Source organism: Diospyros lotus, chromosome 3 (genome assembly GCF_014633365.1).
Source record: "Diospyros lotus cultivar Yz01 chromosome 3, ASM1463336v1, whole genome shotgun sequence".
NCBI classification, from domain to species: domain Eukaryota; kingdom Viridiplantae; phylum Streptophyta; class Magnoliopsida; order Ericales; family Ebenaceae; genus Diospyros; species Diospyros lotus.
Genome location: NC_068340.1, coordinates 24976990 through 24995495, shown reverse-complemented (window position 1 = coordinate 24995495; position 18506 = coordinate 24976990). Strand labels below are relative to the sequence as shown.

General features: G+C 36.7%; 2 protein-coding genes across 4 annotated transcripts in view; one reads left to right on the top strand and one right to left on the bottom strand.

Annotated features, from left to right (window-relative positions):
• The window catches only part of LOC127797154 (uncharacterized), a 57664-nt gene extending 52924 nt beyond the window's left edge, over window positions 1–4740 (top strand). Inside the window, exons 8-11 of one of the 2 annotated variants that reach the window (XM_052329755.1) lie at window positions 514–746; window positions 1731–1809; window positions 1887–2024; window positions 4197–4740. In XM_052329755.1, the coding sequence (XP_052185715.1) occupies window positions 514–746; window positions 1731–1809; window positions 1887–2024; window positions 4197–4376 (630 nt within the window). In that variant the 3' untranslated portion in view covers window positions 4377–4740. The remainder of the gene's footprint in view (window positions 1–513; window positions 747–1730; window positions 1810–1886; window positions 2025–4196) is intronic. The other variant, XM_052329756.1, reaches the window with a different exon arrangement.
• A 2362-nt stretch (window positions 4741–7102) lies between these two features.
• LOC127797153 (uncharacterized) lies at window positions 7103–16582 on the bottom strand. 2 transcript variants are annotated; one of them, XM_052329753.1, is made up of 14 exons: window positions 16294–16580; window positions 15104–15201; window positions 13211–13293; window positions 12945–13071; window positions 12138–12201; window positions 11051–11148; window positions 10868–10952; window positions 9973–10096; window positions 9375–9476; window positions 9161–9225; window positions 8906–8987; window positions 8725–8804; window positions 8523–8637; window positions 7103–7527 (listed from the first exon to the last, which is right to left on the bottom strand). In XM_052329753.1, exons 1-13 carry the CDS (start codon window positions 16518–16520, stop codon window positions 8580–8582), a joined length of 1293 nt encoding a protein of 430 aa, XP_052185713.1. In that variant the 5' UTR covers window positions 16521–16580; the 3' UTR covers window positions 7103–7527; window positions 8523–8579. The 2 variants fall into 2 exon arrangements, with proteins under 2 accessions (XP_052185713.1, XP_052185714.1); XM_052329754.1 differs by lacking the exon at window positions 7103–7527 and having other exon boundaries at window positions 8571–8637; window positions 8906–8982; window positions 16294–16582.
• Between the last annotated feature and the right edge of the window lie 1924 nt (window positions 16583–18506).

The following is an 18506-nucleotide window of genomic DNA, read 5'->3' as shown; positions in this document are numbered from 1 at the left end:
TTTTTCTCATATGGCCATACATCCATTGTAAGATTCTTATCTTAACTACACTCATATTTTGTAAATGCTAGTCCTTAACTTACCTGTCATGAACAAAATTAGGGATTTGTGATTTGTGACCAATGCACAGATCCCTAGGTATGTGGTGGGACCCACTATGGACTTGCAAAACCTAATCCAATCAAAATCAACACATAACATGAATAAGATGAATAACCTAAAAAATGTATAAATACGCAATATGTATGTGAATAATGCGACAAAATCCATATCCAACCATATAACCCACAAGCGAGGGTATCATACATAACATCTTCTCAACCACACATGGGGACATGCATCACAACAAAATAAAGTACAGAAGGTGAGTTGAGCCAATCCTATCTGTGCATCCAATAGCAGGATACCTTCGTCAAAATAATTTTACTGTTTAGGCTCAGTTGTAGTATGTTGATTAACATTCTGTTATTTATCATGGTTTTCATTAAGAACACAATTCTTGAACTTTTGCAGGCAATTTCTAGACGGGCTAGCTTATTTGAGATAATTAGAGACTATGAACAAGCAATTCTTGATCTGAAAAGATTGATAGCTGTTCTCACAAAGCAGGTGGAGGATAAGGCCAAACAGTCTGGTGCATCTGATAGAACAATCAGTGTGAATGAGTTAAGACAATCTCAACATCTGCTTTCTTTAATGGAGGAAGAAGCGAGAAAAGAAATCCCCTTGAATATGTACCTCATTTTGTAAGTTTGTCCCATTGTTTGCAAAGTTTAACCTCTCAAACTATTTGGCCTTTTATATTGTGTTTTTTCACATATACTACTAGAATTGTTTGCTTTCAGTTGCTCAGTTGGAACATATTCTTTTTGATCCTTTTTCCCCGTTCTTAGACATGAAGAAGCTTGTATTCTTGTTCGGTATTCTTGGTTTGAATTAGATTGATTCTTTACAAGGCTCATGGAGTCAACTATATGATCTCCGAGAGCACTAGAGATCGGAGTGAAGCTGCTATTTTCTATTATGATGTGCAAGCTTGCCTGGCCATGTAGGTTTAATGGTCTAAAAGATGGAATAAATTTTCAAAATCCTAACTTAAAATCCAAAAGAACCTTGGTCTACCTCTCAAAACCCTCAGGTGCAGCGCACCATAGGTTACTTACCCAAAAGTTTGTGGGGCTTGGATCTATTGTTACTCGGAATGCTGACCGTTACTTGAATGAGAATTGGAATTGGATGTGGTGTGCCACGTGTTCTAGGATATGGTAAAATAAGGTAGGCTTTTACCCATTACATTCCTTAAAATCTAAGGTAATATATATTTTTTCTCGTTTTTTTCCTCTAGAACTAGACATGCTAGAAAGTAATGCAATATAGTTTATCTTCTCTCAAATTAATTGGGTAGAAGCACTTTTCTGAGAGCTTGATGATCAATTCTTTAGTATTTTGCTTTCCCCAAATTCTGCTCTTCCTATATTTTGGTTCATTTCACCTTTGAAAATGAAGAAAATTTGAAGAAATATGAAGTTTGTGTTGTAGGACCTTAGAATTAGATGACTACTACATTTAGGCGCTTCATCCTTGAGTCCAGAAACATGGGATGTGTTGTGAAGTTTGCCTTTTTATGTGATAGATAATCTAATCATGCTTTTATTATTGTTATTATTTTGTAATGTTATGCTGAAGATCAATCAAACAAACATTTTAGAATTGATTTCAATTTAATCCAGGGGAATTGATCCATCTGCCACAGCAACTGAAATTAAGAAAGCCTACAGGAAAGCTGCACTCAGACATCATCCTGACAAGGTTTTAGGCTTTTAGTACCTGATGGTATAATGATGACTAATTATCATTTGCCCACTCATAGTATTTTGCTGATGTAGGCTGGTCAGTCGTTAGCTAGAACTGAGAATGGAGATGATGCACTTTGGAAGGAGGTAATGGAAGAAGTTAACAGAGATGCTGATAGGCTCTTCAAAATGATTGGGGAAGCATATGCAGTTCTTTCCAATCCTACCAAGGTATCATGCTTGTATGAATGTATCATGTTAACTCAACATTCTGGAGGTCTCATAAGGTCCATTGGATTGAGTTTCTATTTTTTTGCATTATCTTCCTATTCTCTTCCTGTCAGAGCCATCCTTAGATAACTTGAGTTAAGCAATATTAAATTTTGCTCATTAACCTGTGGGGGTCAATATTTTCTTCCTGGTATTGGATGCCACAACTTGTCTATCATAACCCAACAGTCTTTTATTCTTATCTCTGCCAGATGTTGTCCTCCTATGGACGATGGCACAACTGATATTGTGTTTGGGAACCTGCGGTCTGTGCCACTTGGCCATTGACATGCACACAGGACAAGTGATGAACTAGTGATGCCTCTTTCTTAGTGTTATTTCACCTTATTAGACTATTTTGAATAAGATTAAGCTCTTTCACTTGATTCCTCCTCATTTCCTTCCAGATTCTCCTCTTCATTCTCCGGTTGACACAATAATTGGCTTATTGTTCGTCAGTCAACCTTCTTTGCTCACTAATTCAGACAATTGACCCCATAGTCGACTTTTTCCTTGAACAATTGAGCTCCTTGCAGTCTGTTTCGGACAATTGACTGTCCCTACCCTTGGTCAACCTTTGCTCTATGGAGACTAATGGCTCCTAATAGTTGAGACTTCGACTTCATTGGAGTTGCATCGTCAACTTGATAGTGGAATTTTGCCCTTGACTCTTCTTAACTCCCTGTTGCAGTGCTTTAGTTAGGTTATTCACTACTTATATTAACCTTGTTTGATCCCCTTTTATTAGTCATGATCTTTCCTTATATTATCATCAAAGATCTTTCAACATCATCAATATATTCAATTCACCAAACATGTACCAAAATATCATGATGCATAACCTAAATCTCTGCTTCACCCATTACATCAAAAGAATATATCATTGTCTGGGCCTCTCACCATAGGCCGTCATACAAACCACCAAAATATGGTATTTGGTACAAGCTCTTTCCACACCCAAGATGCTAACTAAGTTTACATAACCATTGCATATCATGTCAAAATAGTAGTTCAAGTTACAAAATAATATGATGCTCCACGTGGCTATACACCTTTGGGGTGACCCTTGAAGCAATTTATTGGCTTGGCCTCCAGCTTTTTTTCGTCTGCAATTAAAGTGCAAGAATGAGCTACAGAAGCTCAATAAGACCTCTTGTATAGAAGCCTAGTAAGACCACTTTCATGCACACACAAGCCATGTCTCAATGCACAAAACGATTTTCCCTTCATTATTGGGTACACCTTGACCACAAGGCTGCAGGCAAATTGTATTTGTGGTTGGCAGATCCATTCCCAGGTAGCCTCTATGGCTTTAAGCCTATCGAGTAAAATATCCCTTGGTTGACAAACTCACTCTAGGCAACCTGTATAGATTTAAGTCCACTCCATGGAAAGGTATCACCTCCGCCTTGGTCTCACATGCACAGCACAAAAATTAGTTTGCATGTTTCAGAACTAGGGGACAATATTCACATCATGTATGATTTGTCTCATGCCAATGCAACAACACATGCAAACTGACAACTACTTTTGTCCCAATGCTTGTGAATGTAGTATGAGTGATCTTACCACAATGCACAGTAGCTAGAGTTATCTCAACAACACACAAGCCTCTAGCCTCAGTCCTTGCTTCACCACTCTGCAAGTTCACAGCAGGCTCTAACAGCAAGCAAAACAACTGGCTACACACAGCCCGAGCCAGCTCACAGACACAACAGTAGCACACGTGCAAAAACTTTTTGGGGTGGGGGGAATGCTGGAGCGTTAGTAGCCAAGTCAATTCATCCTTGCTCAAAGTTGCTCATTTCAGCTTTCCTGAGCCCTTGTGGTTCATTCCACTTAGTCGAGGAAAAAGAGGTTGTTCTTCAATCCCACGTTGCCTCCATTTGAGTTTTCCTGACCTTAGTGGTTCATTTCACTTGCTCATGGAAAAAGAGGTTGTTCTTCAATCCCACACTGCTTCATCGCACTCATGCATGGCCTTTACGCTAACAAGCTTACATTTTTGTGAAATTATCACCAATTAAGTCTCTTTTGTTATGGAAACTGATATTCTTTCAATATATGCATATATTACATATGTATCTAGTCCTTTGGTCTTTGGTGATAACTTTGGACAATTTTGTTTTGTAGCGGTCGCAGTATGATCTAGATGAAAAGGTGCAAAATGCCCAAAAGAGAGGCAATGAGGGCAGCACATCAAGGATGACTAAAGATGCCCAGAATTATTCATTTGAAAGAAGCAGCAGCCGGCGCCAATTTCATGAGGTTTGGAGATCGTATGGAAACTCACAGTCAAACAAGTATTCATGACAAGAGTTGGTTAGGTCTATGCGAGGAACCTGGAAATTTGGGATCAAAACCTTTAGGATGATTCGGCCAACGAGCTACAATCGTTGTGTGGATTTGGTGAGAGTTCCAGCATACGAGCAGGGCAAAGATGGAAGCATTCATATGGCTGGAAGCTAAGGGACTGAAAAAACATCATTCCAGAAAGTTTGAGAGGGGAAAAAGAAGAAAGAGTCGTTCTCTTTTAAGATACTAGAAAAGAAAAAAAAAAAAAAAAAAAGGGGGCCAATATATAAAATAGCTCCACGTTTTTAAGTGGCCGACAAGAGTATGTTTCATGTACCGGCAACTTGTATAGACAATGTGAATGCATAATCTGATTATGAAAGATTGCCGGTTTCCACTGTTTGCTTGAAGGTTGGTTTCGGTAGAGGGTCCTGTCCAATCCACATACTTGTGCCCCCTTTTTCTCTTGATATTGTTTTTCACCATCAGCAGCAATTCAGTATGAGTGCTTCGATTGTAAAGTAGCTGTTTATGGTGTTTGCTTGGGATGTCTTTGTCTTAGTTGTTTCGTCCATCAGTTAGGGGGTGGTTTTTGGATTGTAATTTTGTTAATGTGAGGGCAACACGTTGGGGTCGTGTTTTTTGAATTGGTTTAATTTTATAATAAAAGGGAAAACATTTTTTGTCCGAAAATGGGGTGTCAATATTGTTGATTTAAGAGGGTGTTAGGCTTTTTTTTTTTTTTTTTTAGTAACTTTGATAACGTATTTAAATAAATATATTTTAAGTTATTATTTATATAATTATGTGTTAAGTTTGAAAAAGTTAATAAGTTATCAAAAGTTGATAAAAAGATAAAAATAGACATTATTGAATAATAAAAATATATATATAAAATATTATATTTTAATAAAAATAAATTATAAATTGATGTTTTAAATGTTGATAAGTTATATATAATTATTAAAAAATATACTAATATAATGTTTTATTAAAGTGTGTATGTTATGTGTTATATATATATATATATGTGTATATATATACAATGAAGGATGGTTAGCAACAACAAGAGGAGGCCACGGAGGAGATGAGCAACAGCAATGAGCGACGGCGACGGATGCAGCAAGAGGCATTGATGGACATAGAAGGAGGAATTTAGGCGATGATAACGACGTTGGGCTGGAGTTGGCAATGAACGATCAGTCATGGAAAAAGCTTTCCAAAAATGGAGATGAAAAAGAATGAGAGTGTAAATATTTAAATTGTGTGAGCAATTTCATAATTTGCTTGGTCTACACAATAAACTGGTAAGGTTGACTCTAACAGCTAAATTGATTGTCATCGTCAAATTTAGCTAACCAACCCCAAATTATTGCCTCCAACAGACTTGTGATCGCTAAAATCATTTGCTAAATTTCTAATGAAACTCAAAAACATCACTAACTGTGGTGATCGAAATCTAGAAGGACATCATCGTCATCTCTCCCCCACAACGACCATCAACTCTGGATGAGCGATGAGTAAATGACTAGCAACGAGCTATAATAGCGACGAGCAACGACAACGACAACAATGACGAACAAACCAACGATTTGTTTATGTATATGATGTTAGTTGTTGAGAAAATTTGTACTGATTTGTATATTTAATGAGTGATATTAAAAATGTGTATTTAATTATTATTTTGTGTATTTGATTATTAATTTTGTGTACGTATATATTTGATTATTGATTTTATATATGCGTATATTTGATTATTTTGTGTATTTAATTATTTTATATATCTAATTATTAATTTATGTATTTGATTATTAAATTATAAGTAAAGTAAAATAAATAAATTTAAAATTTATTAATAACTAAATAAAATAAAAAGTGTTGTTAAGAGCAAACATACTTTTCAAGACAAAATCAAAATATAGAACGAATTATTTATAATATAATAGAGAACGAGATAAAAATTCTTGTTAAAGTCAACGTAAGAACTTATTTGTAAAAGTTAGGAAAAAACTTTTGGATGAATTAGCTTAAAAATTGAATAGTGTTAAAACTCTTAATTGTTATCAAATGCATAAAAAAATAAATTACATAACTTGTAAACTATTTCAATAGCTTATTAACCATCAAACCGATAATCCAAACACCCTTTAAAAAGTTTTAGATTTTATCTCCGACTTGCTTTTAATGTGAAAAACAAGTGAAGAGGTGAAAATGAAATTTCACCCTAAACCAATCAAATCTGCACCCATTTTCTATTAACGTATTAGTTTCTATTGGTGAAAGGGCCAACCATTCAAATATCAAAGTATTTAATCATTTGAAATATATAACATTTTTATTAAATATTTTTTGAATTTTTATTTTACAATTTTAAAAAGCGACACTATTAAACTCAATATTTAATTCTTATTTCATTAACAGAAAAAAAAAAAACTAAAACAACAAATGAAATTAAATACATGAACCCCTAATTATATTTTACTGTAAATTTATATAGTAATCACAAACAAGGTGTCCAATTTTCCCTCGTTTAGGCCTTTTAGCATACACCGGCTTAGATAAAATTAGATCAATACCCGTTAATTCTTAGAAACCCATTTTATTTATTTATTTATTGATCATAGATACCCATTATATTTACCCACTTGCCAAAGCACAATTAGTTTACTAGTTGTGACACTTGCAATAATCCTATTTAATTGAGATTATAGACAGTTATTGAAAAAAGAAAAGCAAGTAATTAAAATTAATACAACTTCCTTTGAAATTATTGTTCTTGCATGACCTCCTGATGTTCATACTCTTAATTATATCAGGAAAGGTAAATTACACATTAGACATTTGACACTTGCATAGAACGATGATCAAACTCGCAACTCACCGAATTGACACCGACATATTACTCATCTGAGTGCTCGACCTATGCACTGGAGCTAATATAACTCTGTTTTTTAAGTAATGGAGAGATCAATGAAAAAATGAGTTGCTTTTTCTAACATATATATATATATATATATATATGTTTGAAAAGAATAAATAAGTAAAATTACTCCTCCTTGCTGGTTGTATATGCTTCAAAGAGCATTCAAGTGTTTTTTTTCTTCACTCTTCCAACAAAAATTACCAACTACGACTTGTATTGCATTCAAAGGATTTAGGTGTCCAGTACCTGCAATGTGAAAAATGAGAGGCTTGACATTGATAGCCGTGATTAAAAATAAATAAATTTTAAATACCACATATGAGATTTGCCTAAATTGTACCGACCATGTCGAGAGGAGGAGTAAAAATGACACCGGCCTTTTTTATGAAAAACCTCATATTACCCTTGCAATTAAGAAGAAAATAAAAAATACTAGTGATGGCCGGCAATGGCTGCCAGCCACTACCATGGGAACCAAGCCATTGGAACCTTCTTTCTAGAGGATCGCCACCGATGAAGCTGAAAACTGTCGGGAAATCATTTGAAAGTGAAAAAATTGTTGGAAATTTGCTATTGGGTTCTGATCGAAACCCATATGCTTTGGGGGGAGAGAGAGGGTTCGAGCCCATCAAAGGCTTCAAATCTTTAAACCCAGATTTGACTTTGAAGGTTCAAAGAATTTAGGTTCGAAGCTTCAAAACCCTATTATCTTCGAAGAGGAGAGAGAGAGAGAGACTCACCAGCGCATCTTCATCCTCTCCGACCAACGCTATAGATCTGCCAGAACGCCTTCACAATCTCACCCACGGATCAATCGAACCATCTGGGTTCCAATCAGAACCCAGATGGGTTTGACTCAATTAACAACACAAACAGAATGAGAAGAAGAGAGGGAGAAGGAGAGAGAAACAGACATTAGAGAGTTTGGTCCAGTGATAACTGGCCAACAGCCATTGCTGGAACATCTGCATTTTCTATGCGAGAGATGCAAGAGAAAGAGTAAGGGAAGGGGGAGAAAGAAAAAAGAGTAGAATTCATTAATATTCAAGGACAAAATGGTTAATTCTTAGTTTGTTGCAGTTAAGAGAGGTTGGCGTCATTTTCAAAAACACAAAAGTGGTCGGTGCAATTTGGAGAAACCTGAAGAGTAAGTGGTATGTGAAATTTACCTTAAAAAAAATAAAAAGAAAACATGTGGAGTCATGAATGAATGAGATCAATAGGAATATAAAAAATTTTACCTGTGGCACAGCCATGAAAGTAAACAGAAACTTCAACATTTTGTAGTATAGCAGTTTTTAGACATATATTCCTAAACCAAGCTCTTTTGGATCAGTTTCCACCATCCATGGAGGCCTGTTGAAAGTAATATTGAGTTAGGATAGATAACATGTAAGAAAGGGAATGAGAATAAAATTTAGGTCAAGAATAAAAGATTTTTACTTGTTTATCACAAAATTAATCGTTCCCTGCGCAGCACGATTTAGAAGAACTTCCCTTGCCTCAACTGCAATTCCTTCTGGCTGCATTTAGAATACATACGAAACTGATAAGAAGAGAAGAAAGGAGGAGGAAAAGAAAATGGCGACCTATGTTGTGTCATTCAGTAGTAGAGAACAGATACCTCTTCTGGAAACCAAACTCCCGGTTGTGCGTGTCCTTCAATAATGGCGAGCGCAAATGCAGCTACAGAGGTTCCCACTGATCTGGAAGGGATAGATGCTGTTATGAGCCAAATAAATCCCTAGAAGAAATATATTATCTGAGGGATCATTAATAAATTAGTACATTGTGAGAATAGGTAGTGGAATTTGAGTGCAGAAACATCAGCAGTAACGGGCCTTGACAATTGCATGAAAATTACACCATAAGAACTTACACGGAAAGTCTTTTGTGACTAAATACAGCTAATGTATGGCGTCCATCTGAACACTCCAAATCAACCTGTCCATTAGAAAATGGAGACATGCTGATGGCACGTATTGTTCGACAAAAAGCAGATACTAATATTCAAATTCCTTTTCCGAAGAAGTGGAACTAAAACAAATGAACTATAAATGCCACTTCATTTTCACATTTATCATGTACTATACCCTCATTGAGACACGCTCTCCAGCAATTGCATCAACAGTTCGGACCAGTGGATCAAATAGTTGAACCAACTTCTGAACTTTACTCCTGTCTCTTAGAAATTCCTGCAAGACTTCCCATATCACACTGGGTGAATGACTGGAGCTACAACCATAGTAAACTAAGTCATTTTATTTTTGGTCATGTAGGTAACCAATTATAAATCATAGATGATTTGTTTCTCTATTATCATTAATTCTTTAGGTGGTGTCAGTGGAAACAAATTATGGACTGTAAAATATCACTAAAAATGGGGTTTAAATGTAATGGACTGCTTTCAAGAGGTGTAAAAGCCAAAAGTGAATTGTATCCATCAAAACCATTCTACACCAACCATAACGAAATCCTAACCAAGTCATATATACAAGCTGATATCAGAAGTGACTAAATATCAAGCATTCAAGAATATCATTGCAACTCTAATTTCTGTAATAAAGTTAGAATTCATGTAGCCAGCTCAACTAGTGGGATTAAGGCTTGCAATGATGATGGTGAAGGAGCAAAGAAAATAAAAGCACCTTAAAGTAGCCAGAAAGTTACTTTTGGAATGTAAAAGTGTACCGGGGGAAGAAGATTAACCAGTGCTTCCATGCCCCAATTCCAGAAAAATGGCGCTGTTCCAAATCGAGCACTAACTGTTGGTACACCAAGGACCTCATGAGCACTTCTTACCTCTGGTAAGTTCCTGGAAACAATATCTGTTACCCAAGAAGATTCATTGGGGGGAAAAACAGCCATGACCATCCAAATAAGAACTGGAGTTTTTTTTTTTTTTTTGGGGGGGGGGCAACACCTAGTTGGCTGCTTCACTGGAAGCCCTAACAACAAAAAATCAGTAAAATTTTTTGATGGTGTTTAAGTTTTTCATTGGCATGATAAATTTGGAAATTCTGCTCCAGCGTGTCTTTAACAATTTTAATTAGATCCAACCTGGCAGAGGACGGGGGGGAATGAATTTGCGGGAACCAACCACTTAGTCCGGCTAGGGTTCTCATTTGTGTAATAGCGAATTAGGTCCCTTGACTTTCTTTCACTTTAGGAGGAAAAACTTACAAAAATCAAGGATAAAATGTGTGAAAATTGCCTTTTCAATTGAGTGTGCAAACTGTTTAAGTCACTGTGAAATCAATATCTGAACTTCACTGTCAAAGGTGTATTATGGAGAACTAATGATCATAGTAAAGAGTTAAAAGTTGGTAACTGATATTTCATAACCACATCACATAGTAATTTGTTGTGATTGGTATGAGAGTAGGCCTTTAAAGGTTATATCAGGTGTCTCCATAACTAAAAGCCATTTACAACATGAAAACAAGGTACCACAAAATCATTTGCCATATACATAAGTGGGTATCAGTGCTGAGTTGTCACTGACCCACTTGCACTTGACAAAGTATTTGGCTTGTTTTATAAATGCAACTTTTGCTGTCACTGAATAAGGTTCTAACAAACTTACAACAGATAAACATCTCTTTTCCCAATCCCCTTCCCAAAGTCGATGTTCAGCATACCACTATAAGGCCTTAGCTTGATCTCCTCTCCTGACCAAGCAGTTTATTATCCATGTCAGAATGATGACATAGTATATAGGTTGGCAATTAAAATTAGAACAAATATTGGTGATACATTTGAAAGATACCTTTACTATACGCAACAACCTCCTCCCCAAGAAGTAAAAAACTAGTGGCTAATATGGTCGGGCCAGCACCACCAGTGCCTGCTGTATAGTAGAAGAATCTGACAAATAAGACCAGCAAATAAGTTGCTAAAATCTTTGAGAAGGGCTAAAAAATAAAATAGAACACTTTTAATTCTTTTAAGATCCATCTCAAGATGTCAAACCATGATACATGCGACTGTGTGAACTTGTATTTAACTACTACCTCCAGAAGTCCAATATCCAAAAACTATAGTACCAGTGAAGGCTGGCAACAAAGGGTATTCCTAATGGACCAAGACCAAGAGAAAATAGGGTTAAGCTGACACAAATAGAAAAAGATGGACAAGGACAAGGGTAGCTGAAGCTGTGTAACAAAATTGCATGGATATGAGAAGTTAGTTACTGAAATCATAAAGAGATGTAGAAGGTGGTGATAAGGCTACTAATAACATCTCGTTGAAGATCAAATTGTTCAATAAACTAATAATCAAATTGCATGGTTCTGTATATCCAACCTTGAGAAATGAACTTCTTTTATAGTCAATAATTTCATATTCATCTTTTCATTTCTTGATTCCTTAAAATCATGAAAATTAATTTGGTTCTATGTATATATTACAGAAAGAAAAAGAAATAAAAGCAAGATAATATAGCAAGTTTTTTGTCACACTTTTGCTGTATACAATAGGATGAAAATAAAATATCGTTCAAGTCTAATGACAACCTGGCCAAATATCTGATAAATTCATGTCTCTAGATAGACATGAAACATTATGCGTAGCTGACACCAAATAACTATAAGTTAGAAGGTGTACCACTAGAATGAAGAAAAAAATTGTTTCCTTTTTTCTATGCTTTTTATTTATTTAAGTTTATCCTTCGCATATAACATGAATAAGCAAGTTGGCTTTCCAGATTTTATATTTTGAAGTTGATCTTATTAATTGATGTGGTTGGAGGAGGTTGAAAAGGAAATGGCAAAAAAATGTTGAGCCACCTTTAAGCAATAATTCCATAACGAACCATTCTTGGAAGTAACATCTAGCTGGAGTGGGGAAATGATTACCTTAACCTCTCAGGCTCACCCTTGTTTTCACTTCTAGCAATACGAACTAACTCTGCTGCCATCACTGTCATGAAAAGTATATTAAGACAAAAGAAATGAAGGAAACAGACATAAAAAATACTTTTTCTTCATATGTGAACAAAATATGAAATCTGGCCTATAGTAATATTGAACTTGTGTTCAAAAGATTGATTAAAGGAGGATGGATTTTGTCAGGTCAGATCAGACATGCCAATAAAACTTTTACATCTTTAGGGTTACCCAGGTAAAATGACCCACAAGATTTGAAGCTCTCACAATTGGGAACACCAAAAGACTGTTTATGGATATTGGCAGAACCAATGGGCATCTCCAGTGAACAAAGCTTTGTTTTGCCAGAGTTGTATTTGTGTGAAGCCTTATCTTTGCTTTCTCTTTTTCCAAGAGGTTGTTTTTACAACTCAAACTTGTGACCTTCCAGTTGCAAAGGAGCAAGCAACCTCACCGTTGCTACCAAAGAGACAGTGCAAGAAAAAAATTATCCTGATACAATATGTGATCCACAGATTGGGAATGTAAAACAACTACTTTAACAAGATGTGCAACCAACTAATGGGGAACACAAGGCAGGCAGTAGCAACACCATTATTTAATCCATGGAGCCAGTCTAGAATATCAGCAATTTGTTTCTATCTTATGGTGTAGATATTCTACGAGAAAAGTTGTTCATTTATGACCATAGAATTTTATATTTCAATTATAGTTCCCAGTTTGCATCCATGTATTGAATGGTTCAATGAGTGTTTACAAGACTAAGTATAATTGCACCATTGCTCACTCCAGGATAGATTCCTCCGGTTGTTATAGCTGGAATATTTGCAGCCACTGCTTTACTCATATATGATTTTGCACGCCATGAGTAGCTTGTATCATCACATACATCAATATATGCTGTCTGTTTGAAGCAAAAACATTTGTAAAGTTAGTTATACTCTTGCATATGACCATAGTTTGTATAGATGCCAAATAATTTTTATAGATGACAGAAGATAAGAAAAATGAGAAACTAATTCATGCTATTACCTGTTTCTCACCTTGGTCTGTATGGCAGCTTCCAGAACAGTGCACTTATCTGCCTGTTGAAATGGCCCCGCAGCATGAATTACAAGATCCACATCTGCAGAGGAAATAGCATATTCTGAATGGAATGTTTGGGACCACATCAAAATAGGCACCACTGTTCTCAATATGGCCATCTTTTAACGGGGATATAAGTTTCTATCCAAGAGCATCAATTATTTGTTTAGTTGTCATTTATTTTCTAAAAAGTCTTGTATGTTAATGACAACCAACTAACAATTGTAAGAATTACAGTGAAAGGGTCCAAACAAAACCTATATAATCAGTTTTGGCATGAGAGAAATTTGAATCATATCTGGCATGAGAGAAATTTGAGAGGTTTTGAGTGTATTCTTAGATATGTCATCTAAAGGGAAAAATTATCATTTCCTTGTTTTTGGGGAGGCTTGTTCTTTCTCCTTTGTACAGGGATCACTTCTTTTGGCCATTTATTTTACTATACATAAATATAATTACTCACCAAAAAAACAGAAAAACTTATGTAGAAGACCCAAAACTTCAAATATAATACAGTCAATTATGCATAGGGGTAAATCTGTCAGGACCACCCACCCCCGCTCCCCAATATCAATACCATTAGTGCCACTATCCATTTTTGGCCCTAGCAAGTGGTCATGCCTTGCAGCATTAATAAGGAAGACTGCAAAGTCCGCAAAGCTAGAATAAATGCATCCCTACTCCACAAAAACAAAACTAGGGTTCAGAATTCTTTCCAATACAAACTGTTACGGGTATTTCCCGAGCTACTCCTTATGGGCTGGACTCGACCTGGCGTTCCGGCCCAATCGCCTAAGGCCCAGCAGGCTGGCCCAATCGCTTAAGGCCCAGTAGGCCCCAAGCTGAGTTCGTCGAAGCAAGCTTACACATCATTGAAACCCGAGCTCAGGTCACGGGATCAAGCAAGCTTCTAGCAAGCTCCCGGCGATACTTTTAGCGAGCTCCCAGCGACGCTTCCGACTCGTTGGCCTAACTGATTAGGTCGCGTAACAAGAAGATTGCATAGTAACCAGAGAACAAGTTATGGGCTAGGGGTTATTCTGGCTGGGCCATCCAGGCCCAACCTGGCCCTACCCTCTTGGCCCATGGCAGTCCCATTCTAATCATGTACCCGCCTGCAACATCATCATTGCAGCCACTTTTGGATTTCCGCAAGCCTACCTCAGATCTCATCCTCATTAATGGCAAATCTCATGCCCATTAATGAGGGTCTCGTCGGCGTCATGCTGCCATCTGGGCGCCTCCGCCAACGCCGGATATTCAGTCTCATCACCTGTAGGCACACGATGCATCCGGGAGGACATTTCCTTCCTCTTATATATCAGTCAGCTCCCTTCAGAGCAAATGTATGATTTTCCTTGCTAGCCTACTGATACACAGTTGCTCCTATACTTACTTGAGCATCGGAGTACTTGCAGGTACTGGCAGCCGGAACACTGTCTAAACCATACAACGCCCCTTGGCGTATTCTTTCCTTTCTTGATTACCTTGCTCATTTCATCAGTGCAGACCAACGAATCACGGTCGATCAAATCCGAACGTCAACACAAATCAAATGAAAAACTCTATTCATACAACTACGCACAAAAATTCTTGCAGGATCTACACACATTTCTCAATTTCATTGAACATTGTATCTCCAGAAAGCAAAAAAGCAAGCAAATTATGAAAAGATGAATCTTAGAAAGATAATACAAAATTATTTGGGCGACTACGTCACAAGTTTATACAAATCTACCAACAGTATATAGATTAGTCAATTTTAATAATTTTGAGTCCATTAACTAACTCGAGTTGTTCAATATAGCAACTTAACTCTGGGAATATTTTATACTTATTATGTGACATACCATGTAAAGTTGCTCGTAATGAGTCCATATCATCAATTTCCACTTGAGAAAACTCAAAATTTCTCCCAAGTTCAGCAACCCTAGCAGCACCTTTTTCCCTGAAATCAAACAGAATATTTAAGAAGATATATATTCTACGTATGGCTATACAATTGCAGATTCATTATATGGGATTCATTTGATTCTAAATGATCTTCTTTTCCTCTGTTCATTCTTCATGGAATCAGAGCAATAAAACACTCCTAATTCATTTTTATTTTCTTCTGTTCACTTCCCATGGCTTCTTCAATTTTGACAATTTTTGAAATTATTTTCCGGCCATGTAATTGCTTTATTTTTCTCTCCATCCTTTGGGCATTCAACTAGTAACCTCCACACACTGATCCAATCATGTGCCTATGCACTGACTAGCTGCCGATCACTCTCGCCAAACTCGTATCTAAAGAAACCCTACAACAAATTAAGCAAAGATACTCTGCTCATCTGGCTAGGACCACTCTTCCTCCTATCTACGACTATGTTCATACTGCAACCATTCAACTCCTGCTTGACACCATCTTCTTTGAGAACAATATGCTTATTTCAAGAAATCCATTCATCATGTTCAAGACTCTACCAAGTTCAAGGCTAAGTATTCTAATCCCTCTTAACTGTTGCAATGGATGATTCTTCTATACTTGAGCAATGTTCCTGATTCAGTCAATTCGAACAAGCTTTGAGCACAGCAGACAACGTTTCTCAGACCAATTTTCTCACTGTAGTTGATCTTGAGGTTTTACTTAACCACATCCTATCTTGGTCACGTTAGATAACAACTCTTCTTAGTTTATTAAGTCTGCTTGTTGTATACACATGACATCAGATCCTATACTTCATCTACAAAAGCTACCCTCAAACCTGACTCATTATTTACATTGTTAATAATTCCCACATACTTGGGATTCATATTGAATACATTTCTTCTCCTAACGATAAATGCGCAAGCCAGCTTTATGTAAAAAGACAAAAATTAAATTTCAAACACTCGTACAGCTAGATGATGGACCACCGAGGACAACGGAGAGCTTAGGTTTTTAGACTTCTTGGAATTTTAAAGAAAACAATATATATATACATGTGTGTGTGTGTGTGTGTGTGTGTGTGTAGAGAGAGAGAGAGGGAGGGACAGAGGAGATGGGGTAGAATTGTACTTGTTTCGACCAGCAAGGACGACGCGGAGGTGGGGAGAGAGGTTGGTAAGAGCAATGGCGGTGGAGGAACCGACCCTTCCAGTTCCTCCTAATATCAAAACCTTACTGCTGCTACTTGTGTCTATAGCTGGGGTTTTGGCACAGCCTATCACGCTCTCGCTCCTTCGCCTTCTTCCGTAACTCATCACAGGGTTCCAGTGTGCCAGGCCTCTCGCCATCGTATCCATTATTTCTTCTTCTTCTTCTTCCTTCCTCCCTTCACTGAAATATAATCCTATCGCATCCTATGGGAAATTTGCAAAAATAGGACTTTTGGTACTATACTTTTGAAAAACAGGACACTTTGAAAATTTTCACAAGTAGATAAATTTTATTTGCAGTCACATTTTTTATTCTCTATAATTTATTTTTAATATTTTTAAAATATTTTGAGATAAAAATTTATATTTGTCTTTTATTTAAATCTTTGATGTTCAATCACCCACCATTACTCTTCAAACACGTGCACTCACTTTCTCAACCATCATCGTCACAGTCACTTTACTCACTCATAACTGAACATCGTGCAACCATTATTATTTAATACCGAGCATTACGCAATTACTATTATTCAACATCGAATATTGCTCAACCCAATTCTCTTCGCCACAGCCAATTACCAGTTACTATCAACAATGGAAAATTATTATCCACAAATGTTTACGCTGGAGTTTGATGAAGAAGATAACGAGTATTCCTGTTCCGACGAGAAACAACACAATTTACAACATCAATCACCAGTCCAATCACATAATTTACATACAACAGATGAATTAAAAAATAAGATTAATTAAAAAAAATTACCCCCTCAAGGTGCCTTGAAGCCCCGAACCCCAAGGTTCAAACGATTTGGGGTTCCCCGAACCTCGAGGTTCGAGGAGGCTGACCGCCTTCGAACACCGCAATTCGAAGGCATTTCCGTCAGCTACTGTCAAAGCCGGTCGATACCTCCGAATGATGGCAATCGAACGCAAACCTTAGGGTTCGAGAACTTTGAAAGCACCACGAATCCATGGATTTAAGAAAGATCAATTCTCCCGAACCCATGAGTTCGGGAAAAATCATTTTTCTGAATCCATGAATTCAAGAGAATGCAACTCTCCCGAACCCATGGGTTCGGGAGAAACTATTATATACATACATATTATAACTATATACATATATATATAACACATACGTGATTTTGCAGCAATATTTTATGAGAATGACTTCATATTACATACATATATGCCATACATATATATGTTGTGTTTCTCCCGAATCCATGGGTTCGGGAGAATTATAATTTTTCAAAGTCATGGATTCGGGTGCTTTCAAAGCCCCCGAACCTTGGAGTTCGAGTGTGATGATGGGCAACCATATTATCTCGCGAAGAGCAAAATACTTGGCTGCAAATTGAATTTCCCTAAATCTTTCTTGTTTGGCTTCTGTGATTCCGACAAAAAAGCAAGGGACTCCAGCGAAGAAAGCGGGCAAGGCAAGCGACTCTGGCGACGACAAGATGGCAGTGGTCTAAAGAGGGTTTGATGTGAAGAATGGCGTGAAAAGGGTTTGTTGCGCTTGGGGGGTGTCTTTTGAGGGATGGGTGTTTGGAGTGTATGTTTTGAATATAGATGGTTGCAAAAAGTAATCACTCTTGTTACAAATAGCAAAAACTAAAATTTTACTTATGTTGGTTGAGGAGGGCACAAAATGTGGTTGCAAATAGAATTTCCCAAAGTAAAACTTTTGAAATTTTAGAGGACAAAAATGCCCGTTTCTTTCTTGTCTTCTTATTGGGGTTCCCGTTATAGGTTCATTTCTACTTCTTCCCTGCACATTCGTACACGCCATCAATCTCTCTCATGAGTCTTTCTTTCTCTCCATCCAAGTGTTGCTATTTCTTCATCAATCGTCTTCTTCAAAAGCATTGTTGTCTCTATATTAGGTATGTATTCATTTTCTTATATTTGAAAATATGTGTCAAAAAGAATGTTGGTATGTTGAGTGATAGTTTATCCTCTGTGTTGCTTTTTTTTCTAATGAAAACATAATGGGCTTGTAAATGAACTTAGCTCTGGTTCTTTATTCAAAAGCTCGGTTGAGTGAAGAGTATGCAATTAACTGGTTTGAACAAATATCGGTTGATATATCTGATAAGTCATGATATATTTCAACCGATATAGGTTAAAACA

What these genes read in the sequence shown, in the direction of transcription:
- LOC127797153 (XM_052329753.1), bottom strand. Translation starts at nt 16,520, where the DNA reads ATGGATACGATGGCGAGAGGCCTGGCACACTGGAACCCTGTGATGAGT. An exon ending in GAGAGCGTGTCTCAATGAGG is followed by an intron (nt 9,226 to 9,374) that starts GTATAGTACATG and finishes TCTAATGGACAG; the next exon opens with GTTGATTTGGAGTGTTCAGA. An exon ending in AGTCACAAAAGACTTTCCGT is followed by an intron (nt 8,988 to 9,160) that starts GTAAGTTCTTAT and finishes TATCCCTTCCAG; the next exon opens with ATCAGTGGGAACCTCTGTAG.